Source organism: Protopterus annectens, chromosome 4.part1 (genome assembly GCF_019279795.1).
Source record: "Protopterus annectens isolate FY-2018-M chromosome 4.part1, PAN1.0, whole genome shotgun sequence".
In the NCBI taxonomy this organism is placed as follows: domain Eukaryota; kingdom Metazoa; phylum Chordata; order Ceratodontiformes; family Protopteridae; genus Protopterus; species Protopterus annectens.
This window is the reverse complement of record NC_056734.1, coordinates 897,478,481-897,505,606: the sequence shown is the minus strand read 5'-3', so window position 1 is coordinate 897,505,606 and position 27,126 is coordinate 897,478,481. Positions and strand designations below refer to the sequence as shown.

At 37.7% G+C, this 27,126-nt stretch overlaps 1 protein-coding gene across 1 annotated transcript in view; it reads left to right on the top strand.

Annotated features, from left to right (window-relative positions):
* Nucleotides 1-27,126, top strand: part of ECE2 (endothelin converting enzyme 2) — a 1,144,316-nt gene that overhangs the window by 596,369 nt on the left and 520,821 nt on the right. The window contains exon 6 of the mRNA XM_044070640.1: nt 8,819-8,943. Within this exon, the coding sequence (XP_043926575.1) occupies nt 8,819-8,943 (125 nt within the window). The remainder of the gene's footprint in view (nt 1-8,818; nt 8,944-27,126) is intronic.

Genomic DNA, 27,126 nt, shown 5'->3' with positions numbered 1-27,126 from the left:
ATATATATATATTGATTAATTGGCGAATGCTACTGTTATCTGTATGAATTACTTAGAAGTATACTAATAGCATGGATATGTTTATCAAGGCATTTCACAGGTATACATGATTGGCAATAGCTTAAAATGGAATTGTGTGTGTTAAATCTGTATGCATGTTTCAGGGGCAGTTCATTTGATAGCACTTTTAGAATTTCACTGATGGTTTGATAGCAAAATATGTCATTTGTCTGTTCTTTTGAGGTGGGGGAGCAAAGCTGCATTTCTATTTTGACACAAACAAGGATATGTAGCTATTGTTACTTTGTCTTATTTTGCATCCAGCCTTGCTTTGTGTTCGAGTGTAGTAGGTTACAACCACACAATTCCTCTTGTTCATATTTCAAACATCTAGACTTTTTAATGTTTCTCCAGTGGGTAGTATTGAAATACTACCTTTTCTGTTATCTGGGAACAGGTATTTTTTCGTTTTGTGATACTTATATATTATCCTTCTGTTGTGTTTTAGGGCACCTAGGATTATGGCACCCAGACATGTCAGTCTCCAAAAACCACCCTTCAGTGACCCTGAGCGTCAGTTCATTGTGAAAGCTTTTAGGTGACATGGTGCCTTTCTTCTTGAGAGGGGACATGGATATATGTCAGGCAGAATGTAGATTTGGCAGCAGATAGTTGCAGATGTAAATGCAATAGGCAGACACAGCAGGGCATATGATCAGGTGTGCCATAGGGCTATCTCATCTGCACAGAGGAGAGCAGCTGCAGTGACCAGTGATGAGATGAGTACAGAGCCAAAACTAACAGCAGTTAAAGAATTCATATCCACTGTCAGGGATCCAGACAGCTTCCAGGAAAGTGGAGAACAGCATGTCCTTGACATTGGTGCTACTGTTTCAGGGTCAGTAAGTATGTCCAGGAGGAGCTTCCAGGTAGGATTATGTGTCTCAGTTGTTAAGTACTCTTGAAAAGTAAAATATTTACATGAATACTTTAGTTCTATTTAACAAGAAATGGTGTGGGTGGTTGTAGATTGCTACAGTTAACAACTCATTCTGATTGATTACACATGGGGCTTAGGCTGGACTTGCCATCCAATTTCTTGTTGAAAGGGAAGTTAATGGACATATAAAGGGAAAATGTTTTACCTTTTGTGTTACTGTTAATTGTGATGATGTTGTCATTACCTTTTGCTTAATTTATTCCAGGAGTATACAGCATAGGGAGCCTACAGTCATCAGCACATGGTAAGCCAAAATTTTTATGTCAGTACTGATGAGCAGTTCAAAGAAGTATTTAGTTTTTGATTTTGGTGTCAGGACTGTTGTGTGTATTGCTGTACTGCCTGTAATAGTGGCACCACCGTTAATGTGTTAGCATATACTGGACTATAGTAGTGTAGGTATTCATTTTTCCTGTGTTTGTTGCTTATTATCACAGGTGATCCTGACAGTGGAAGTATGAGAAGTCTACCACCTGATGTAAGACTATCAGCAGACTCTGATGTTGATGGTAGCCAAGCAGAGGCACAGTGGGGGGGGGGGTGCCAAAGTTGAATCTGACACGAAGGTTGACATACAGCCATCCCCTGTAATTCCATCAGATGCAGCCAGTAGGCCTACACCTACCCATTTCAGTGAGCCCTCTGATATTGGACAGGTGGAGGGTGAGACAGTCGATCAGAGAAGTGTAGTTACTGTGGCTTCAGTGCCTTTTGACTCTGGATGTAGCCAAACTGTGGGCAAGTTTCCATGCAGGCAGGTTGTTAGGTGTGCTCAGAGGAGGCCTGCTGTCTATCCTACACCATATCCAGGCATTTCTTCCCGTGCCACTCAATGTATGTTTAGGACTGTCATGGAGGTAAAGGCATATTCCCATAGATCTTCCAGAGAAATGCTTATGGTTGTAGATGTGACACAGGCTGACATGCGTAACTGCCTCCACCATGTTGCCAATTCAATGCATCAAATGAATGAGATGTTGGAATGGGCAGTGTCTGTGATGGAACATCTTCTGCGAGGGGGGTGGCATCCTCATGGGTGTAGGTCAGCCTCATCATCTGTTGTTAGCTGACATGCCCGTGACTGATTATGATCCCATAGTGGCAGTACTTCCACTGCTCCATCAGGGGTTGAGCTGTCCACACTCAGACATGGCAGGCCATGGGGTTGTGATCCTGGGTGTCCTCATGAGGGGAGCTTGTCCAGCAGACATCAGTAACATTCAGGTAGCAGCAGTGCATCTGACTGTGGGCATGGATGTGCCAGTGCATCTCCTGGAAGAGCCATTTCTCGTTGGTCAGGTATAACAATGATGAACGACCACATCTACCATGCACGGCTCACACCTGTTCAACATTCCAAAATGTAGAGCTAGCATAGAGGTTGTCTATGTTCATCTAGACACTCACACCCCAATTTCACCTGGAGGACCTATACAGATGCACACACACAACAGTTACATGTTTCAGCTGTGAAGCTTAAAACTCATTTTGTCTCACTGGCCATTTGTTACTTTATCTGAATTTTTGCCTGCTTCTTTCTTACTCACACACACTCACCAACAGTTTGTGTTAGCCTAGGCTTCCTGCCCCCCCCCCCACACACACACACATACTATACCCTATGCAAGTGATGATAACTGTGCCATATCTCTGTTTTGTATCATTTGGATTCAGGATACATAAGCTTTGTGTCGGATGCTCAGGGTACATAGCTGACTTTGTGCACAGTATATCTGCATTTGTGATGTTGAATTGGTAATTGTACCTTTGGTTTATATTGGTTTTAGAAAGTTAGCATCAAAGATTTTTGCATCAGTATTGTTAATGATTTTGTAAAGGTTGTGAAGTCTGAAACTGAAATGTGTCTCATTACTTTCTAACTCCTCTCTTTAACAATTTTTCTAGTACAAACACATGGTGCTAAACTGAGGCATGGGCTGACCAGCAGCACTTTTGAGAGGTATGACTGTGTGAGTCTTTAATGCCTGAGGCCTACTACTTAATAATGGACTAATATAAGTCACATAAGTCTCTGCTGTTACATGTTAAGGTCATTTATGTACCCCAGATGCATCCAGGCACTGGAATCATGACTACAGCAGCCTAAACACATGCTATATGATATTATAGCAGTAACCCATGCCTGGGTGTGGGTAATGCTGGATTTACCCACGGTTGGCTTTGTTTGGCCACTTGGGCTTCACCCTCGTGACCAAACCATGGCAACCGTGGGTAAATCCAGCATTACCCACACCCAGAAGTGGGTTATTGCTATTATACAATGACATTATTTAAGAAAAAAAATAATTACTTTTCTTAAATAATGGCATTGTAAAATGCCTCCTTGCTGCCCTTCCGCAGCTGTCTGGTATTCTGCGTTAGTTCTGATGTACTGCGCATGCGTATGCCTACTCAGTACATCAGAACTGTGGGCAAAAGCAACGGAGAAAGCAAGATCTCCATTGCTTTTTACAAACTGTTTTCGCTATGTTAAATGGGTTTAACATTGCGAGACAGCTTTAAAAAAAGCAACAGAGAATCTCCGTTGCTTTTATTAAGGCTGTCTCGGTATGTTAAACCCATTTAACATAGCGAGACAGTTTTGAAAAAAGCAACGGAGAAAGCAAGATCTCCGTTGCTTTTTACAAACTGTCTTGCTATGTTAAAGGAGTTTAACATAGTGAGACAGCTTTAAAAAAGCAACAGAGAATCTCCGTTGCTTTTTTTAAAGCTGTCTCGCTATGTTAAACCTGCTTAACACAGAACACAGAGTGAAGAAAAGTAATGGAAAAAGTCCGGGTGACCGGACCTTTTTCCATTACTATAACTCTGATTTACAACGTGCACGCTGACCAATCAGTGTGCACGTTTTTGAATATTAATGGGGGGGAGTTGTATAATTCTGGTTTGAGCATGTGCCTCATTATGGCATTTTTTAGTGTATGTGTGTGTGTGTGTGTGTGTGTGTGTGTGTGTGTGTGTGTGTGCATTTCTGATAGGCGTCATCAGCCATGGTTCCAGTGCATAACCTGAATCCACCAGTAAATGACCCTGTGGGAAATCACCCCTAGTGAACATCTGATACAGTTGGGAGGTGTGCCAGATTGCTAGATATGTGAGTCGTGGAAACTGACTGGGTTGACACCACTCACGTTCAAGCTGATTTCCTTGACATTACACATGACTTGGCAGTTAATAGAGTGGGAGCCCTTACTATTTATGTAAAGCTTTCCCTGTTCCCCAGGTGGTGCCTTAATTTCTAAATGTGTGCAATCTATGGCACCCAGTACTTCAGGGTAATGTGCTACAGGATAAAACTCCTGCATACTTCTGACCCTGTCCTCAGGAATACAGGGAAAATATGTGTGGTCACTGGCATGTTCACTGCTGGTTTCTGAAAGGTATCTGTAAGTAAAATTCTAAGTGATGTAGATACCTTTGTCTCCTCTGATATGGGTTCCCCTTGATTTGCCCTGGCTGTGAGTTGAGGACGACAGAGGTTGCAGAGTTCCTGTAGTGTGCCTCTGTCCACCTTGTAGCACTCAACAATTTCCACATCGTGTAGATTCTGATAAGTTAAACAGGGTCTGAAAACTCTTCTCTTTCTTAGCCTTGGCCTATTAGCAGCAGCAGCAGCAGCAGCAACACAGATTTCAGCCTGTGTCACATACACACGAATTAAAGCAACAGCAGCCCCAAACATTGTTTCTGTGTAGACCATACCTCTCAGCCTGGAAACATCAAAAATCTGGACAAGGCCCATGAAAAATGGGTAGAAATCTGTGCGCTGATTAACGTAAAATTTGCATACATAATTACACAACCCCACCCACTCCAATGGAATTGTGGGATACCAGCTTTCAAATGCAAACTGAAGAACAGAACCAAAATATAGCACCAGATTCCCCCTGCAGCCATTCCAATGACCCATTACCTGGCTATTTCAAAAATACAGAACACAGCCAATAATGGGGAATACACCCCCCAAATAGGGACACATTTCAAAATACTGATCTTTAAAACTAGAAAATTAATAAAAATAAAGTTTTTTGTTTTACCAATCAAACTGACCTGAGATTTAGGATGAGGAACAAACAAAAATAAAGGTATAAAAAGGATGGTGATGGTAGCTAGACTTTAGGGACTTTTAATTTTTTTTTACCTTTACCCTGGGGCCAGAGCTTGAGCATATCACACACCACCAGATATATCACATTCACACACACACACACACACACACACACACACACACACACACACACACACACACTGTATCCAGAGACAATAAATAAATCCTGCCCTTCAAGTCACACTTTCACACCCAAACTACCAAATCTGCCCTGCAGTGCCGTTCCAGGCTTCTCTCGCAACGTGCAATGCAGGCGTTTTTGGGCTAAAATGTAACAATCCAATAAATGCTTCCCCGCCATGTAACATAAATCCTTTCCTGCCCGAGCCTCAGTTCAATCATGTCGTACACACACACACTGTACCAAACCAAACTTAACAATCCCGCCTTCTGCCTCCCAATGCCTTCTCGCTGCACAAACAACTGTAAACGCCTCCTCCTGCCTTTCTCTTTACTTCACGCAACCAACCCGTCAGCACCCTGTTCGCTTTAAATGTAACAAAATCTTTTAACTTAAGGAAAATGTAGGTTTAACTGGCAAATAAAAAGGCTTAAGGGGTAAATTAGCTGAAAAATTAAAATAAAAAACCTGGCATGTTGACAGAGCTGACGTCATTGCTCAGATGATGACGTCAGCCCCGGAAGCATAAAAATAAAAAAAAATACTTCTGAAAAATCGGGAATAATGGGGTGCCACTCGGGAAACGTGGCACCCCATTATTGGGACCCCAAAACTTGGGAAAAAGAGTAATTCGGGACGGTTGAGAGGTCTGGTGTAGATTCCTTTCTGTGGCTGCATTCCAGTAAGTTTTGGAATTCATAGGGAAAACCAGCACTAAGTCTACATAGTTGCTTTATAGCTTGTTGAATAGCTCCTCCATCTTGGATTAGTTGATTAGCATACAGTTCACCTGCTTACACTGCAGTTAGCATGCCACGGTGTTTACCTTGTTTTTCCAACTCTACACACAATGTAGAGCTACTTACTAAATCTAAAACAGTGCACTACCATGTGCACGATGCTCACATGGTAGATGGACTGTGTAGGCTTTATTGAATCTAGCCATATATCTATATATCTATATCTATAGCTATATCTATATCAAGATATATATATATATATATATATATATATATATATATATATATATATATATATATATATATATACACATATATATATAAGTTTAGTTTGACTTAAGCGAACGGCATTGCTACAAACGTAGCATGGTCGAAGTCACTGTTTCCAAGGATGAAAACATCAGTCCCAGAGTCGTTGAACAAGAATAAGTAAGTAACAGGCTGCAGTCAATCATTTGCATAATGATGTACTGATATATGCAGTCGCATAGGGTGCATTATGATTACGTTAGTAGAAGAGTAGAAAAAACATGTACCCTACACATGGATGGACAGAATATAGTTGTGACAAGTAAAACAGATTATAAGGATTAATCCATAACCTTTTCAAGTCTTCAACATATCAATGTATGTATTGTTGGCTGCAGGAAAGGGTACAAATAGAATGCTATGTACACAAAACAAAACACTACAAAAGAGCAGTTTTATCCCGCTACTTATATATACTAACTCTGAGATTGCACTAAAGTGGGGAAACAGGTATATTTCTTTATCCCCACTGTAGCGTGCTTCAGTGATGCAATGTTTTCTTTTATGTCAGCATAGGATCATGCCCAAAAGAGGGGAATGTCGAAAATATCGAACACGTTTCTTCGTAGTTACCATTTTCAAAATTCTGCCCTTCCAAATATGTGGTATTCAACATTCTTTTTCAGATTTGTAATCATTCGACTGAACCTCATTTAACCATACCATAGTAAACCATATATATATATATATATATATATATATAGATATATATATATATACACACACACACACACACACACACACACACACACACACACACACACACACACACACACACACACACACACACACACACACACACACACACACACACGACCAGTGGTGGTGGTGCTGCGGTAGCATTGTCACCTCACAGTAAGACGCTGTCCGGTTCGATTCTCAGCTAGAGCGTCTTCTGCATGGAGACATGCATGAATGGGCGTACCTTTGTTGAAGGTTGTGCATCAGGCCTGACAAGCCGGTACGTAAAAATCAGCTGCCAATCATTAGCGGACCAGAGTTCTGCTGTGGCGACCCCTAACCGGGAAAAGCCGAAAGACACAAAATATATATATATATATATATACACACACACACACACACATATATATGTGTGTATATATATATATATATATATATATATATATATATATATATATATATATATATATATATTTTATGTCTATCTATATGGAATCTATTAATGAGTATATGTGTGTGTATGTATCTGTACATATATATTCCGCGGTGGTGCAGCGGTAGTGTTGTTGCCTCACAGCAAGAGGTTCTCCCATTCGATTCTTGGTTGGAGTGCAGGGAGTGCCTTCTCTGTGGAGTCTGCATGTCCTCCCAGTGGTTGGGTGGGTGTTTGAAAGACGTGTAAATGGGTGTGCCTTTGTTGAAGGTTGGATGTCAAGCTTGCACCTTGGTGTTTGTGAAAATCTACTGCCAATCATTAGTGGACTGGAGTTCCTCTATGGAGACCCCTAACTGGGAAAAGCCGAAAGACAACAACAGTGTATATATATATATATATATATATATATATATATATATATATATATATATATATATACACACCTATAAATGCGCTTAACATTTTCAAGTATATGTATATGTGTATATATATCTATATCTCTAGACTGAACATTACATCAAGTGTATGTATATGTGTGTGTGTGTGTGTGTGTGTGTGTGTGTGTGTGTGTGTGTGTGTGTGTGTGTGTGTGTGTGTGTGTGTGTGTGTGTGTGTGTTTAAGGTATAGGATTGGGGTTAGGGACAGGATTAGGGTTAACTTGCATTAGTAAGGTAATGCTGGGAGTGAGGCATACTAACTCAAATGGTTTTTTGTGGCATGCTGATTTTTGAAATGCTAGCATTGATCACCTGTGGTTTTTGATGCTTGTACATTTCGATAAATCAATGTATGATCACATATTGACACACACACATTTATAAATATAAATAAGTTATTGTATAGCTTGCTCAAGCTCTTACAGTGTCCTTAGCTAACTGTCTGCCTTACACACGCATCTGTGGCATGAGAGTCAGACAGTGCCCAGCAGGTGATTAAACATTCTGTGGAATAGCAAAGGACATTTTTATTATTGGTGCCCTTGGTCCCACCTTTCTGGTCTGTATGCAGTACTGGAGTGTGTGCACTGTCAGCTTCACGTGCTTCTTTCTCTAAAGTATACCTGCAGTTTGCTGTTGCAGCTCATGTAAATACAGTCACCTAGGGCTACCCTCTGGTCCCCATAAAAGAATAGCACTCAAATGAAGGAACTCCAGCTTTCCGCAAAGGCAGGATAGCAGAGCAGTGCCTTTCCAGTACAGCCATCTCATTAGTCAAATGTGGGAATTTTGCAATCAAGTGTGTCTTTCTGCTACTCTGTGTTCATGTTAGGTATGGCTCTGGCATTAGGTTACATAAGCACAGCCCAATAGAGAAGTTGAAGTGAATCTTTCTAAAGAAATCTGATTTAATTTTTACATAAGTGTTCCTTTTAATGAATATAACTGTTTGTTTTACTTTTAGAAAACTCCACATTTAATTCAAGCAGTGAAGCTGAAAGAAAGACCCAGCGATATTACCTTTCATGCCTGAATGAGCAGAAAATTGAAGAATTAGGAGCACAGCCTTTGATTGATCTGATCAACAGGGTACGTCATCCTTGTATGCTTTAGTGCATGAAGGTGTCTTTCCGTTTTTAACTTTTATTGTGCTGTTTATTTTGAGAAAATGCTATAATCTTACAAATGCTTAATCAGCATATCATGATTTCCGATAGCAAGATCAAGGCCTTGCAAAGTCAAAACTACAATCGCTAACACGAAACTCAGAATTCCATAAACCTAAAATGACTTAATTCTCTGAATCCGAAAACTCCCTATCATTCCAGACCCAGGAACAACCATTACTAGACATTCTGCAGAGGGGGCCAAGTCCAGGATTTTGAAATTCTCTGTTTTCAGAGTCTGGATTTTCAGTGTATTAGAATCAACTATTGCCAGTTTTGATTTTGCACGTCTTTATCTTGTGATTGTAATCCATTACTGTGTTCTGTCAGCAATATACTTTACTTGCAGTACACATTTTTTAAACAAAAAATACACCTTTGTAAATGTGCCATACCCTTCAGATAAGCAGTTATAAGTCAGAGTAAGCTATTTATGTAATTGTGGCACCTGCATTTAAGAGATATCTCGAAGACATTTTTTCATAGTTTCACTCCTGTCTAAGAAATAAGTAAGAAAATAAATAACTGGCATCGGACTTGGCTTGCATATGTAAAAGAGTCTTCACAACAAATATTGTGTTCTGTGTTGCCCCACCTGATACAAGTACCTTCGGTTAGTAACGGTTGTTGACTTCTAGGGCCAGTCATATAATCGTGATTTTGTGGGATTTGCACTGGATTCGAGTTGCTGCTACATGAGCCTTTAAGATCTTGACCCCTCATCAGCCATACTCTCCACAATCTGATCCTGTTTACCTTAAGGTGTTGCTGAGATCCTGTGTCACAATTAGACATCTCAAGTTACGAGGGAGGGACTGCAGGCTATTTCATGGGTCAGGTTAGAAATAGTTAGCAAAATTTCTGTCTTGTGTAGATACCATCATTTACAACCCCTCTCTTTGTCCCTCCCTACCTTTGAAATGTATGAACAAGAGCAACTTCTAACATCTAATTCCCCAAAACTAATTAAACTGCATACACCCACATGTCCAGCTGGGAATCACCTAATGTCCTTCTCTCTTGCACACCTCTGGAATTCTCTACCATCTCCTATCCACCTCACCAGCAGTCTCTCCTCATTTAAAACCTTGCTGTACTCACACCTAACTTCACAATGGAAGTGCTCCTGTTCCCATCCTACCTAATCCTTCTAATACCACTTTCTACTCTCCTAGAACTAAATATACAATCACTGCCTCCTATAATTCCACAGCTCTATTGAATTATTTGACTAACAGTTACCCAATGCTGCTATTTTTGTGTAAAAAAACAAAGTTTTTTTATTGCTGTTTTACAAACTATACTGATGTATTATAATCATTGTTAACCTTTTCGTATCTTATTTACTTTCCTTTGAGATAATCTGTAATGTATATGTGCAATGTGTACTATGTATTTGTATTTTTCTGGAGCTTTTCTCCGCAGGACTCCATTGAAAACGAGCTCCTTGTGGCCCAATTGGACTATCCTGGCAAATAAACTCCAAATAAATAAATAATTTGAATGAGTGAATCTGTCAGCTCTTTCAGGAGGTCACTCAAATTCCACCTTTACAGGAGAGTTTCCTTAATCCCTGGCATTTTCTGCAAATTATATTAAATCTATTCCCTTTCACTGGTTGTTTTATATATATATATATATATATATATATATATATATATATATATATATATATATATATATATATAGATATATATATTATAAGATGCAAAGATTTCAAAATCAAAATGCTTTTAATAACTAAATATCATTAATAAACATCTGGCATTATTGAATATATTGACTTCTTTGTCTGTAACAGCTTTTTTAATTTTGAAATATGGACCACTGTAATCCACAAATATTTCCTTTATCTTCTCTCTTTTTTATTTCTCATTTATTATTTTTTATGAATCAGATCTGATTAAGCCATTTGCTCTCTGTGCTTTTCTTACCACTTTTCAGCATCTCTGTTCCATGAAGGCTAACATAAAGGCAGTCCTTAATGAATAGATGTGAATCATTCTGTTCACTGTTGCAGTCATTACTTTTTGGGATGTCCTGCCAGCAGGTAATCCTACAGGATAATTTAACTTCAGAGCTGTGCTTTCCCCAAGAGTTTTGTCCAGCTCCTTCCCACTGCCATTGTGGACATCGCTGGTATAAGATGAGTGCTGGCCTACACTATCTTTAGATCTTTCTTGCCATGCAGTTTAGTAGCCCTGAATGATGTCAGCATCCAGGGCAGGTGTTAGCATTGTGGCAGGTCCAGCACATTTCAAAGCGGGGCCACTCCTTAGCAACCATTTAATTCAGGTTAGAAAGCTATAAGAATAGTTCACACAGACAGAGCTGTAGTTGTGATGCTGTTACATGACAACCACATTGGCCCATTCCACAGCCAAACATTTACATTTAGGTGCATTTAGTTGCAATGATGCTACACTGCAGCAACTTTATGAAGGTTCCATTTTACCTCCCTCATGTCCCACACAGTCCCCCATTTCTACCAGTGGTCCCCAATCCCAACCTCCCCTTCCTATTCAGAATGCTTTTTTCATCTCTTTCTCACATTTTGTGTCACTTTTCAGCTTTTTCATGCATCCTTTCGAGACATCCTAACTGGTCAAGGTTGCCATGTAATATATATGAAGGGAATATCCAAGTTAAGATGGGGTGTATTTTAGAGCTTTATATTTTAAACAAGCTTTTTTCCAATGATGGCCTAAAAAAAAAAATCATAAATAAGAAAAGAAATTCACTCTTTCTCTTTTACTTTACTTTTTTGTTACATTATTTCAATACATGCCAGCTGGCCAAAGGTGCACTCTAATAAAGGCAGAGGAAAATAACTTAATTAAACTTTAGGTCTGGGGGTGGCAGGCTCCCAGAAGACATTTTTGATCAAATGGTTTCTTTAACAAAAAGTCATGAATAAGGAACAAAATTCATTCTTATTTTTTATTTCAATGAATACATAATTCCTGTCTATAAAACTAACTATCCAAGCTGAGAAAATAGTAGTTTGCAGTAAAGTGAGAGGATAAGGATTTGTGAAGATACACAAATCCTCTCTGTGAAGAGAGCCTTTCTCCCAAATCCTCCACACCAAAAAATGATGGCTTACCTTCTGTGTATCCCTTGGTGTAAGGTTGGAATGCAAGTTTAGGCAAGAATGGCCACAGTCATATATTTTAAGCACTGCTGTCATACATATGTACAGACTCACCCCTACCCTTCTATGTACCCCTCTGATGTCATAGTAAGATGAAACTGAAAGAAGGAGAACATAGCAATGTACTTCAGCCTGCTTGTTAAGAGACTTAAATAAGCAGCATGCCTTTTCACTTCTACTCCCAAAAGATGGCCACCTGTGTATGTGTCTGATATTTGATTGTAAGGAGAGTGAAAAAATGATCACAGTCATATATGGCAACTGCTGTTAAAAAGTAAATTCCCAGTTTCCAAGCAATAGTGACCTTCAGTGTGTACCTCTGAAGTTTGTCAAAAAAGTGAAATAAATAATAACCACGCTGTCCCCAGCCTCTGTACAAGCTATAATGACCTTCTGTGTGCATCTCTGAGGTTTAATTGTTAGGAGGATTAAGGAAATAATAACCACACTGTTCCCAGCCCACACACAGGCTACATTAACCTTCTGCCAGGGAAGGATGGACATGGCCATTGAGGGAGAGGAATAGGACATTTGTCTAGATGCTCATCACATATTCCCCTGGTGGAGGCTGGGGACACATGGTTGGTAATATCCTTAATGGGAAAAAGGTGGATGATATTGGCTAGGTTACTGCAGTGGTGGAGTGATATGGTAGCCCATCCCATGTGCATAGCCATCCATCAGATAACAGAAGAGTGTGCAAGAAATAGTAGGACATAAGCAAAAAAAAAACATAGCAGCCACTTGACATGGTCCCTGGATCTCTCACTTTCCTTTATCAACCCAAACTATAATCAAACTGAGTCAGGGGAGGGGAGGTAGGCAGACTTGAAAAATGAGGAGAGGCACTGAGGCCCATTGATGCTGAGTTGTATGGGAGAAAAAATAAAAATGTCTGCCCAGTGCCAAAGAACCAGACCTCTCAATCTGTTATTCCCAGAACGTTGACCATTACTTAATGTGGAACAAATGGGAAAAATATACTAATAAGTTTAACTAGGAAGCTGACATCCTGATTATTAACTTTTTTGTCATAACTTACCAAAAGTTCTTTTGATTAGGTACTATGATTTGGTATTGTTTATGATAGATATTTGTTAAACAAATACCATAACAAATAAAGGTACCTTTAGAAATTTCCAAACAATTACACTAGCTCATTCATCTAACAAACAAAAAATATTGTTACTGTAAGAAAACAATAAGCACTAGTGAGCCAACACACAGCCAGGTTAAAATATAAAACTTTTATTCGATAACACTCAATTGCTTCATCAGACCATTTTAAAATGCACTCGAAAACAGCCTTATATATATTAGACAAATAAATATATTATCCAGTAAGAGGCAAAATGCAATCAACATATCAAATTAAAAATCAACAGTGCATAATAAATAAACTTAGTTTAATAAACCCACCTATCATAACATAGTATGAATTTTGTCCTATCGAAAACAGTTAAAATTTGTGGTGTCCAATCAGGATACAAGGAAATCAACATCATCATTAGTTAAGGCTCTTATAATTATGTATTGTTCTGGCCCTATCAAAAGGCTGTAAAAACTTTAATACCCTATCAAAAACAAGCCTAGACTACCTTAGATGTAACTGTTATATATCAACAAACAAACTCAAAATATATAAAAATGTATAAAAATCTGTAAACAATAATCTTAATGATTCCTTGTTATAATATTGATAGTTGCAGTGGATTAAAACAGTTCCTATTTCAATACTAAAAATAAACAAAAAGACTTCACATTGTCAAAGATTGAATTTCTCATTAATACTTATAAAAATTAGTCAGTCAAACATTAAAAAAATATATCATCTTATATACAAAAGCTTCTGAACTTTATATAAATGTTTTTGGTTGGTCTGTACATAACTGGCTGCTTCTGTTATGGCGTTTTTACCTTAAAATAGCGTGTTCTTTTTTCAGTAGCTGTTTAATTAAAGATCAACTCTAGGGAACAATTTGAGCAGCCTATATATTACTTTTATGTGTATTAAAGCAGACGTAGTCTGTATCTGGAAACTATCTTTCAAGTGAACATAACTTGCATGAATAGTGCTCTGTACTACTGCATGATTGACCGTAAGATAGTAAACAGACAATAAAAACCAAAATTGGCATATAAAGCCCCTATGAGGGACTTCTTCTCTGATTCATTGGATTACTTTACTTCTATTGGTGACAACTCGTGAATATGCCATTATAAGTAATAATAAGTGTTGTGAAAGCGCTTACTGAATAAAAGTTTTATATTTTAACTTGGCCATGTGTCGGCTCACTAGTATTTATTATTTTCTTACAGTACCTTTAGAAATTTCTTTAAGATGAACTACCTACTCCTAAGTGATACATTGGCAAGCTTCAAATCCCCATCAAATCCAGTTACGTCTACTGAATGTGCAGAAATGTACACTACCACACTGTAACAGCATGCAAACAACTGCATAGATGCAGCTGTACTCCATACTAACAAGTGCAGGGCAAACACCAAAAACAAACACTTGATAGAACCATAAAATCAACAAGCTTTATAACAAAAGAAAAATAATTTTGGCATAAAAGAGGTTCAACACAAGGATTGTCAGTACTCTGAAGATGCCCTGATGTGTGTGGGTGAAAGTGCTTAGTACAATTTTGGTTAAATAAATAAATAAATCAGTGGTCTGCAGTTGTTCCTGGTTCACCTTTTTTGTTTTACTAGTTCTGGAAGTTTGTTTTTAGTACTTTTTTGGGCTTACCATTACGCTGGTGGACTACTGATTTAATAGCATTTATATCTACTTATTTTCACCTGGACTATTGTGTTTTCATTATGGAGCAACTTTTTCTTCAATATATGGAGACTACGCAGCGTCTCATTAAAGCTCTACAGGAGAAAGGGCACTATACTCCTGTGGTTACCAATGGGGCCATTACTGAGTCTCAGGAGCAACTTTTTACATTACATTCTGCACCAGGATCGAGTCTGGTGCAACCGTCAGCTAGTTATGGTTCGGCGTGTTCTATAGGAGGAGGGGCCAACACAGGAAATGTTCGGTCTGGGAACCCACCTTCGAACAAAGCATCGAACACTAGGGACGGCGTTCTAGAGACACTGAGGCACGAAAAAATTCGTTGATGGATATCAAAGACATTTTAGCTGCTCCAGTTTTCCAGGATGGCTCACGGAGCAAAAACAATGACCTAGGTAGTTTGAACAAACAGTTGTCAGAGTTTGAAAAGACTCTGAGATCTTTTAAAACTTTACAGATGGACAACGCTTTTCTGGAGAGGTCCCTTGAGCTTGGTCAAGTACCTAAGGGACTTTGTGTGTTCAAACTTCCGTTTGGATTTGTAGAAGGGACAGAACTATTTGATGAACTGCTGCAACTGTTCGATAGAACAGGTATAGAACTGATTAAACAGGTATAGAACTGATTAAATTAATTATTCATAACAATAATTGTAAACTTGCTGTTTTAAATGAACAATTGGTCATTTTAGATAAGAATATTCGCCAGGACTTGTTATTTGAATTTAATAGATTTCGTCTTGATAATATTATCAAAGATATGGATAGATTTATTAGTAAAGGGCTAGAAACTAAGAATCTTAAATTAATAAGGGACACCAATGATTATAAGAATAAAAAAGTGTATGTGCATTTCAAAGAGTTTAAAAGCATGAGGCGGTTATTCAAACAGCCTCTGACCGATTCAGTTGCTGAGAACAACTTGAATACCACTAACAGCCACTCCAGTTTACAACAGAACTATAGAGTTAATAATGAGAATGGAGAAGGTATTTTTTTAGAGGAGCCGACACTGAGAAGGTCAGAGCGGCTCCGGGACCGGTATGGGGGTCAACAATATCAGCAGAATCGACCAAATTACAAGACAACACACAGAACCAATTCTTGGTACCGCTAAATAGTAGTCACAGTAGTAATAATATAACATGTATGAGTGAGGCACCAGTTTATCAAACTAGTCATTTTATGAGTGATATTTATGACAGTGTCACTTCATGCCACAATTATATGGATAGTGGTGATAGACTGCCATATTCTATGGTATTTACACAGGAGAAGGACACTGATAACACTGACTGGCACTGTTCTGTTATTACAGAAGGAGGGTTTAGTATATACAATTATACTGATACTTGTTTTAATGCTGCCTATGTTAAACTTTTTAAGAAGGGTTTTAGATTTGTCCCTTCATTTAAATTAGATGTTGGTAGAATTTTGATTAATTTAAAACTTTACACTAGAGCACTTAACCTTAAGCTGTTTTTTGTTAACAACAAATGTAACCAGAGAGACAATACTAGTTTTACTCTAAAAAGGAGTAGTACTTTTATACCCCCACAGAACCCAATGATTTATTTGTTTGAGAGATTATGTGAAACACAAATCAGAAGAATATTAAAGAATGAAAAAATGACTTCTGATAATTTGACTTCCGCTGAAAAATTTTGTCTTAAGGAATTAACTTCTACTGACAAATATAGGGTAATGAAACCCGATAAAGGGGGTGGGGTTGTTATTATGAGCAAAACAGACTATTTGAACAAAATGGCAATAATGTTGAGTGACAATACGACATATGAAAAAGTGTCAAAACATGAAATGGAAAGGGCATATGTTAAGGTGGATTGGTATCTATATGAATTTTTGATGGATGGAGTCATCACCAAAGATGAATATAATTTTTTATTAGTGGAATATCCAATGACGCCATCCATTTTTGGTATCCCCAAAATCCATAAGGACATACACAGTCCACCCTTTAGGCCCATAGTCTCTGCCAGGGGTTCAAAGACTGAAGCCATTGCTGCTTATATAGATTTGCATTGTAAGGGAACTTTAAAACATCTGCCTCATATATTAAAAGATTCCTGGCATTGTCTAGAAAAAGCTAGAGAACATTTTGTTGATATTGAAGACGATATGACAATGGTAACTATTGATGTTGTCAACCTAGTCACAGTGATTCCTCATGACTTAGGTCTTGAAATGTTTGAGACAAGTTTGCTGAAATTTAGTGAGTCTAATAAGGCTAAATGCAAATTGTTACGTGAACTGATGGCTATTGTACTTGAAAACAATTTTATGTTTATTAATGGTGAATATTATAAACAAAGTACAGGTGTGGCCATGGGGGCTAGATGTGCCCCCATTTATGCCAATTTGGTGTTAGCCTTATGGGAAACACAAAGTGTTTTTACTTCTAGTTTCTGGCCTAACATTGCCCTTTACTTAAGGTACCTGGACGACATTCTTATTTTTTGGAAGGGCAACAGAGAAATGCTTATTGAGTTTGAAAATTTTCTAAAAACGACATCTAGTTTTTTGAATTTCACTTTTAAGATATTTGACAACAATTGTGAGTATTTAGATATTTTATTCTATAAAAACATGGGCAAGTTAGAATCAAGTATTTTAGGAAAAAAAACTCATTCCAATTCTTTTTTACATTTTGATAGTTGCCATCCCTATTACCTGAAAAAGATTTTAGTAAAGGGACAGATGGTCAGATTTTCTAGAATTATTAGTGAAGACATTAATTTTTACAATGAGATTAAAATATTATCAGATATGTTTCTGGATAGAGGTTATCCATTAGAATTAATTGTTAAAGTTAGTGAAGAGATTTATATTAAAAGACATCAAATATACAAACCTATATTAAAGTACGGTTTTGACAACAGTATATCTAGGACTAATAACACTACTAGAAATGACACCTTTATTATACCATTTAGTGATATATCACCCAGGATAGTTAATATAGTACATGAGACCTGGATAAGTATTCTCCAGAATAACGGTGACCTTATTGATAATTTAGGGACTGGGCCCAAGGTCACTTATAGTAGGGGGATGAATCTTAAAGAACATTTTGAAGCAGTTAATAATAAGAATATGTTCAACACATCTTCGATGAGCAAATGTGGGGCATGCCATGCTTGTAAATTTATTAATGATGGACCATATGTTGCGGTACTAAATTTTGGCAAAACAATTAGATGCCCAGGTCATTGTAATTGCAACACAAAAATGGTGGTGTACCTAGCTATATGTTCATCATGCCCAGCCTTTTATGTTGGCAAAACGATAAGGAAACTTCGAGAAAGGATAGTGGAACATGTTAGAGACATTAAAAAACAGAAAAATACTCCTTCTCTTTATATGCATAGTCTAAGATGCCAGAATTTTAAGAGATTTTTATTCTTTGTTATTGACAGAATTGTATACTACAATAATAACAAAGGTGGTGATGACAACACCTTACTTGAGGCTAAAGAATGTTTATGGCAATTATGGCTAAATGCAAGTTCTAGCCCTGGTATTACCGAACATATTTCTATATCAAGTATACTAAAGTACAAGTCTCAATTTATTTGATCTTGTATGTATTAGGTTAACATCTGATAATTTAATGTTTTAAATATTTTGTATAACAATATGAATTTTAATGTTAGGAAATTTTTAATGAATGATTTTATGCTGGATTGTATAACAATTGTTTATATTTAATAATTATTTAGATTTATACTATTATCTAGATATTTATATATGTATTTTTACTTTTATTTATTGGTATTACATATACATAGTTTTTGACAAGAAGGTTTTATTACATTTACAAATTAACAAGTTTGCACAAGTCCTGGCTGTTTATGTTCATTTTTGCTGATTGTACCTTTAAGAATTTTTAGCTGCGTAGGTAATAATTTGTTTAATTGTTTAATTGTTCAATTATCTAATTTACATAAGGATTTAAAAAGAGGTTCAACACAAGGATTGTCAGTACTCTGAAGATGCCCTGATGTGTGTGGGTGAAAGCGCTTAGTACAATTTTGGTTAAATAAATAAATAAATCGGTGGTCTGCAGTTGTTCCTGGTTCGCCTTTTTTGTTTTACTAGTTCTGGAAGTTTGTTTTTATAACTAAAATAAACATCAACTTAGGAGCTTAATAAAATCTACCTATGCCAAATTTGAGGCTAAAATAGCTTCCAAAACCAAAGATAATCAGAAGGCATTTTTAAGTTTTGTTTTTAATTTCAAAAGCACAATGCAGCATTCGCTGAGCAGGTTATGAATAATGTTACCTACACTGAGACTAAAGATATAGCGAACCTGACAGATAAATTTAGACCCATATCTCCTCTCCATTTGTCGCTCAAGATATACCTGAAAATGCCTCCCCTCCAGCTCTCTCCCAAGACCAAGTCCTAAAAGTGCTTTCAAAAGCTAAAAGTATTGCATTGATGGGTCTTGACAATATCTCTGGATGCATCTTAAGTACCATGAAGCACGATTTAGCCACACGCCTAACAACAGTGATCAACCTCAGCCTCCATAAAGGTTTTTTATCAAGCAAAAGTAGTACAACTACAGTCATTCCCCTGCATAAGGGAGGACCTTCCACAGACCCAGGCAATTACAGAACCATAGGTCTGACCAGTCTCATATACAAAACCATGGAAAGACTTATAATGGAATTAATCAATCAGGACGTAGGGAACCTCCAAACACTAGACCTGTGTCAGTTTGGATTCATCAAGGGAAAGTCATGCTTACTCAGACTGGTGGATTTTTTGAAAAGGTCACCAAAGAAATAGATAAAGGCAAGATAGTACACACTGCATACTTCGACATGGCCAAAGTTTTTGATACAATTCCTCACTCAGGCATAGTAGAAAAGCTAAATAAACTGGGAATAAACCCCTATGTCACCCACTATGTTTCCAACTGGCTCACAGATAGGATGCCGATAAACCAAAATAGATTGTTACCTTCAGAAAGAGACCAGTCATCAGTGATGACCCCAGGTTTTTGTAATAGGACCTCTCCTGTTTGACATCTACTTTGCTGCAGTAAAAATCAATACCAAAGGGCTCTGTCTGACTAAACTTTCAGATGAGTGCAAGCTAGAAACAGTAATTGAATCCACAAATGAATTAGCCGTTCTGCAGGACGGTTTATCTCAAATAAATAACTGGTGTCAAAACCATCATCTGAAACTAAATGGCAAAAAATGCATTATTATATCCTTTGTGAAGTCATCTATTCGAGGGAACTACCACATTGGCAATGCACCCTTAAGAGCTGACCCAATTTTTGTTCAAGATTTGGGAACTTATTTGGACAGTGACCTAACTATTGACCAACATGTGTCTATTGTTGTAAGAAAGTCCTTCTATATTGCATAGCTTATAAGCAAAAGCATTGTGCATAGCTCTAGGGGTGTCACTGTCCCACTTTATTCAGCCCTGATTAGGCCAATAATTGAACATAATGCCCCTTTGTCATGTGTCTATCCAGATATGCAACAACTGGAATGCCTACAGGCATTACTTACTAAAAGGATACAAGGCCTAAACAACATGTCCTACATGGACCAACTCAAAGCTCTGTCACTGCATTCAGTATCCTACAGACTGCTAAAATTGACCTGTGTCTGGCATACAAGGCATCCTCTGACCCATTCTGATGGATTTAGTGCACGTCAGCAAGTTAAATGACATCAGAAGGACTTAGTGTAGGGATCTAAACCTTTTCGGCAACCTTAACATAATGGTTTGGAGGGACAGGCATATTTTGCAGAGGATACAGCTGCTATGGAACAGACTCCCCATCCACATAGAGCTCATCCCTGTCTATTTTCAGGCACAACTTAGATCTGTGGAAGAGAAACAGAAAAGTTACCCCAAGACTGCCTCCTGTACTGCTAATGTACAGATGCAGCTCCTAAGTACTTTATCTCATGCATCTGTCCCCTCAAATTATCAGTGGTATGATTCCAGTTATTCTCATTAGAAGTAATATATAATTATCGAGCATGGGGTGGGTAAGGCCAATCTATGAACAAATGGGATAGGTTCTTTCAAGTGCAAAAAGGGAAACTGGTTAGGCTTAAAATGACCTACAAGGGTAGTTTGCATAGTTCTTACCTATGAACATATGAGCAAATTCTTATTAAATGTGAGGAAGACTCTTTCAATAATGTAAAACAGTGTGGAGCATAAGATTTAAGTTAAGGAACATTCCTCATAATGAGGTACAGTTGAGAGGTATGCAAAGGATCTCTATTACAAGATAGTGGTTAACTGCTAATCTGGAACCAGGATTTGCCAAGTTATGCATGCACTAAAGTCACTATCCCACAGGTACCAGTATGATTCTGTCATAGTCCATGTCCATTTCCTGGACTATATAAAAAGAAATGTTATTGATTTTGAATACGTGTCTCAGGCAGGCATGTGCCTTGCATTGAGCAGCATTCCACCTTCACCAAGGATGATGCCACAGTACAAGCAGAAGATGATTGACTTCAGTAACTGCCTTTGGTTCTGCTGTATTTCCAGGGAGATTCATATTTGTCAACATGGGAGGTCATGGCTAACAAACCATGCTGCTTAGCATAGTGTGGTCTGCACACATCTCCATGGGCTTCTGAATATTGGCTAAAATGTTATCCACCCCCTTAGAGCCATGCTGCTTAGCATAGTATGGTCTGCACACATCTCCATGGGCTTCTGAATATTGGCTAAAATGTTATCCACCCCCTTAGAGCCATGCTGCTTAGCATAGTGTGGTCTGCACACATCTCCATGGGCTTCTGAATATTGGCTAAAATGTTATCCACCCCCTTAGAGCCCGTTTTTAGGCAATGCCAAGCTGACAAACCTACCAACATAGCAAGTAAAGCCAAAAGAAACTTAAAGGTGTCACTGTTCCATGCTAGGAGCCTAAACAAGGAAATCCACACTCTACAAGCTCTCCTCATGCTGGAGAATATAAATGTCTGCTCTGTTACCAGTACATGGTGTAAATCAGTGGAAAGTACTGCAGCAGTGCAAGGCATCAGTCCACACATTTAGACTGCCAGCTGCACAGACAGGGATAAAAGCTGGAGGAGCCTCAATCTATATTAACAACAAGTATAACTCTAGACTGGTGGAACAGGATGATGCCTTGGAACTTATCCATGAGCAAATCACCGTAGACAAAGTCCCACAGCATATCCTGGTAAGCTGTAGGTCACCCTCTATGCACCTTGAATCCCATTGTTAAGTAACCTAGTCATGGGAGACTTTAACCCTCTGTATACTGAGAAATGCACTGTCTCAAACTTGCAAGAACAACAAATCATGGACATCAGTAACAAAATACCCTTGACCAGATAGTGCGCACACCCATCAGAGGTCCAAACATACCGAACCTGGTGCTGCAGTCACCCATGTCACATCCTCAATGGTGAGGTTGGACCACAAAGCTACCTCCTTTAAAATGAAAAGCATCTTGGTAACCCCAGCAAAACATGCATCCTAAGCGATACTTTGTCAAAATTCAGTGCCCCTCTCAACCCTGACTTCACAGCAACATATTCAAAATTGTTCAAAGAGACCTTGTACAGACATGTAAATGGCTGTATAGAGGCTGCTGTACTACTAGAAATAAGCCCAAAACAAGCTCTAAAAACAAAGCACACCAGTGGAATTCTAGCCTAACACCATCTATGTCAGCATCATCAGTCCATGGCTATACCTCTTTCCAAAGACAAGTAAGCACTCCAAAAGGGATTTTCTTGCCAATGGTATTTTGGTATTGATTTCATATTTGATAATGATTTTGAATTCAGATCCTTTTCAAGCAAATGATTGCACTGTGAATGGAAAACAGATTATGCAAAATATCATATATCATAAGTTATAAAACAAAAAAAATTCTGCTCCCTTCTTGTGTTATGCCTTGACCCTAAGCACAACATGGAATAATGTCTGCATTGTGCTAGGTTCTACCTAAAGTAAGTCAGAAGAATGGTTCAATATCTTCAGGAGTATGCAGTGAAAATGGGGTGCATACCTGGTTCAAAGCCAGTATGATGTCAGCCAAGGCCTCTAGGAATTTATTTCCTAAGAAAACATAATCCAAGAAAACACATAGGGAGAAACATAAGGGGACTGTATACACCCCACAGGCTGTACTTAAAAGACAAACAGGGATAATCACACAGAACAGTACTCTTAGCACATGAATTTTGTCTGCTGCCGTGATATATCAATCACAACAGCAAACAGCTCAAATTTGCCAATTTGACAGAAATGAAGGGGGGTTTAGGGAGAGGGGAGATGATTTTAAGGACTACAAGTCATCATAACAAAAGAATGAAAACTGACCACTTTAGAAATAAAAAGAAATAACAAGCAGTGAGAATACTGCTCTGTGTGATTATCCCTATTTGTCTTTTAAGCAGTCATTGAAAAGGAAGAAATGGTAATAAAACATGACTGACTAAAAGAAATCAGGATATATGTGAAAACACATGGAAAGTCAATGCATTGACAGCAGTTTAGGGACTATGATGTACTATTTTAAAACTAAACACTGCAATGTGGGATACCTAGAAGTAGACTAAAAAGTCAAGATGCCAGACCCCATGTGGGCAGACTCTGGAATTATATTTAAAAATATAAAAAAAGTATATAGAGTCAAAAATGGTGTTAAAATGTAGAAAACATCAAGACATGAAATAAACGTTTTTTTTTTTTCAATCTTTTGGTGCGGTTCTCCTTTAAGTATTCTAAATCTGTAGCCTGTTGAGCCAGAGTTGAGTAAAGAGCTTGGCTTGACTTGATAAGCTCGAAACAGGAATCGAGATACAGATTGACATCCTGTCCAGCAGGTCTACTGTGTTACTGCACCAATGGCCCTGGCTGGCTAATATGTTTACTGTGTCTTACCTAACTTGTCTTGATCTTGTCTGTTGCCTCTCACTTGCCCAGAGAGACATAGATATACCAGCCCTAAAATATTGGTATTTTTCTCCAGAAAAGTTTTAGTGTCAGAGGATATCTTAAGTAGTTCCATAGCTGTATAGCTAGGTGTATTTTGTAAGCCTAAAAGGCAGAAGTCAGGATTTATGTTTGTTTATGTTTACATATGTGAGTACATTAGCAAATCTCATATTGATCAATCATAGGCACTCACTCAGTTGACTTCTTCAGTTCAAAATTCACTTAACCAAAGCAATCAAAAATCTGAACCTCATGTGATCACACATTTGGTTCCTTCTTGCTGTGAATTCCCTGCAGTCTGTGTTTCCACCCTGTGTCCTCTTGTTGCTTAAATACTTGCCTCAAGTGAATCAGTGAGGTTTCTACTTGCTCACTGACTAATCCTCTTTCCTTTGATAAGGTCTCCCTTACTAGTGTCCTTTGCATCTTGCTACCCAGCTACCCTTTTACCTGTTTAGTCATCTTTCCTTCCTACTTCAAGTACCACAGTAATAGACTGTGTCAAACAGTTTACTGAAGTCAAGGTATAGAATATTAATTAGGGTATTCCATTTCAAACATAACTCCACAGTAAAACTGAATCATGTTATCAGACATTCCTTGGTACCTTTTTGTGACTTTATCTCCTATTGACATTTATATCCTATTAACATGTTTTATGAACATTTTTTATCCAACAGCAATAAAACTCATTAATGCAGACATAAATCTGGATGTGTGAAAACTATAATATATTGATACACTCTCATTTTTTTTTTCATACAGTAATTCTATTTATTTATTGCATACTTAATATATTCTCATTCAAGTGCAATTCCAGTCACTTCCTTATGTGCAGTATCACCCAATCTCACCTCTGTATATGGTGTACTTTTCTTTTCGTGTGTTAATCATCTAGTAGTCAGTGCATATAAATACTGTACAAGCATGTGCGCCAGCTACTTAGATATTTACTTTTGTGCCGTAATTATTGTTTATTCTTTAATACATATCATGTCTGTCTTTTTGTGTTTGTTTTCTCCTGTAAAAGAGCTGACACTCAAAATTTCATTTAGGGTAGCACTTGTGTTTCCTAAATGACAATAAGGTTTCTTTGAATCTTTGAATCTATTAATGTCAGGTTTATGGGTATGTATTTTCCTAGGTCAGTAGTGGGGTCAGTTGAAGCCTGCCCACCACCACCACCACAGCATGGAATGGCACAACTTCAGGCTTTCTCCAGTCTTAGGGAACTTCACCACACATGAGTGACTAATTGAAAATGTCTTGCAGCTGATCTCTGAACATACCTGGGTGTGACTCATGGTACTTAGCTGCTGGGCACCAGACTCTACAAATTCATTTTAAACATGTTTCAGTATTTATTTGTTTTTAACTTATGCTGTGTAGTAATGTTCCCTTTGGAATGTGACTCTTGTACTACTGCACACTGCCTTTTGAGTTCCAATTTTATTTTATTTTATTTATTTTACATTTGTTGACCGGGCTAGTCCAACTGGATGCATGTCCATTTTCAGTAGAGGCCCGAGGAGTTAAGCTCCAAAGCTAGGACAATGCAATTAACAATGCAATTAACATGAGATAGATAAAAAAGCTATTTACAGTATGTATAACAGGTTATCACCATAAAATTTACAGTGCAGAATACAGGCATAATAAAGGACGCAAGTACAATCTATAGTTTACAATGCAGAAATACAGGCATAATAAAGGAATGCAAATACAATCGTTTTCAAGCGATAATTAGTAACATCGTTTAATAAGGAAGGAGTTGCTTTTAATGTGTTAATGGGTTTGGAATTTTGATTAAAAAAATTGGGTTGATCATATGAGTAACAATTCTGCGTACTCCCTCTTAGTAAATAAGGTGATTATACCTTATTTCCTGTCTTCCTCTTGTGCTTTTGGATATAAATGGTGCTTTATTTGGAGCTGAATGGGCTGCTATACAAAATATCATGTACAGACATTTCCTATTGATTCAGGCTGCATCAGGTGACCAAGGCTCAATGTAGCTGAAAAAAAGACAAAAAGTGCTATCTATATTAACCTGTGGAGAAAGTTGTGAGAGAATTTTAGTGTGTGTGTGTGTGTGTGTGTGTGTGTGTGTGTGTGTGTGTGTGTGTGTGTGTGTGTTAATAAAATAATACAAGTCTCCTATCATCTTTGTTATTAGGTTTGTGGACCCAGAATCTTTCCAATGTTCTTGGTTGCTGAATTCAATAGGAACAACTTATCTATAGTAGTTGATGTCATTCCACAAATGCCAGATGCAACAAATTCCCCTGCCCTTACATAAATATGTTATTTTAAGGTGCTGTATGCTGATTTATAAATTCTAATTAAAAATCATGCACATTTCTTCTCTGCAAACTGCCCTCTGCTTCTTCCATTTAAGCCTTCAGCTGAACATTACGGATGCCAACTAACCTACAAGAGCTGCTATAGAAAAAGTTTGATAACAGCTTCTAGTCTGGAAAGTCATAGTGTGTTAAACTTTATTAAGAATATACTTTCAGCATTGTTGTACTGTTACATTTATAGTATTAGTGCTGGGACTGAGCATTTATATTAACTTAGCGTACTTAGCATTTCAGTGAGCTGAGTCCAAGGACAGTGCTGCTTAGCAACAAGTGGAATTCAGGTCATCAAAGGAATTTTTATGCTTGAGTTAACCTCTTCCCCTTATACTCTTTCATAATTCACTATCCAGAGCTAAATGTGTGATAGATAATAATTAAATCATAAGGCCATCTTTGCAGACATATTTGCTTTAATTTTTTATGGTCTCTGTCTGTTCTGCTTCCTTCGTTTTGAATAATTATCTTAATAATACTCAGTGGCATCTTATCAAGCCTGCAGAGTCACTTATGGACACAAATAACTGCATTATTCTTTTCAAACATCAGCTGCATATACATAGTATTTTAATAATGACAGGTTATTTTCCCATTTAGTTATACAAATGGTACATTCATTGCACTTAGTTTGTATCAGAATTTTGCAAAGATAACAGGTGCAGTTGATGTGAAAAACTTGATGAATTATGATGATTTAAGCTGACAGCCATATATATATGATACAAAGTCATGCAAGTACTTATATGTGGTGACCGCTTCATTAATCGTCATTCCCAGGTTTACAGTT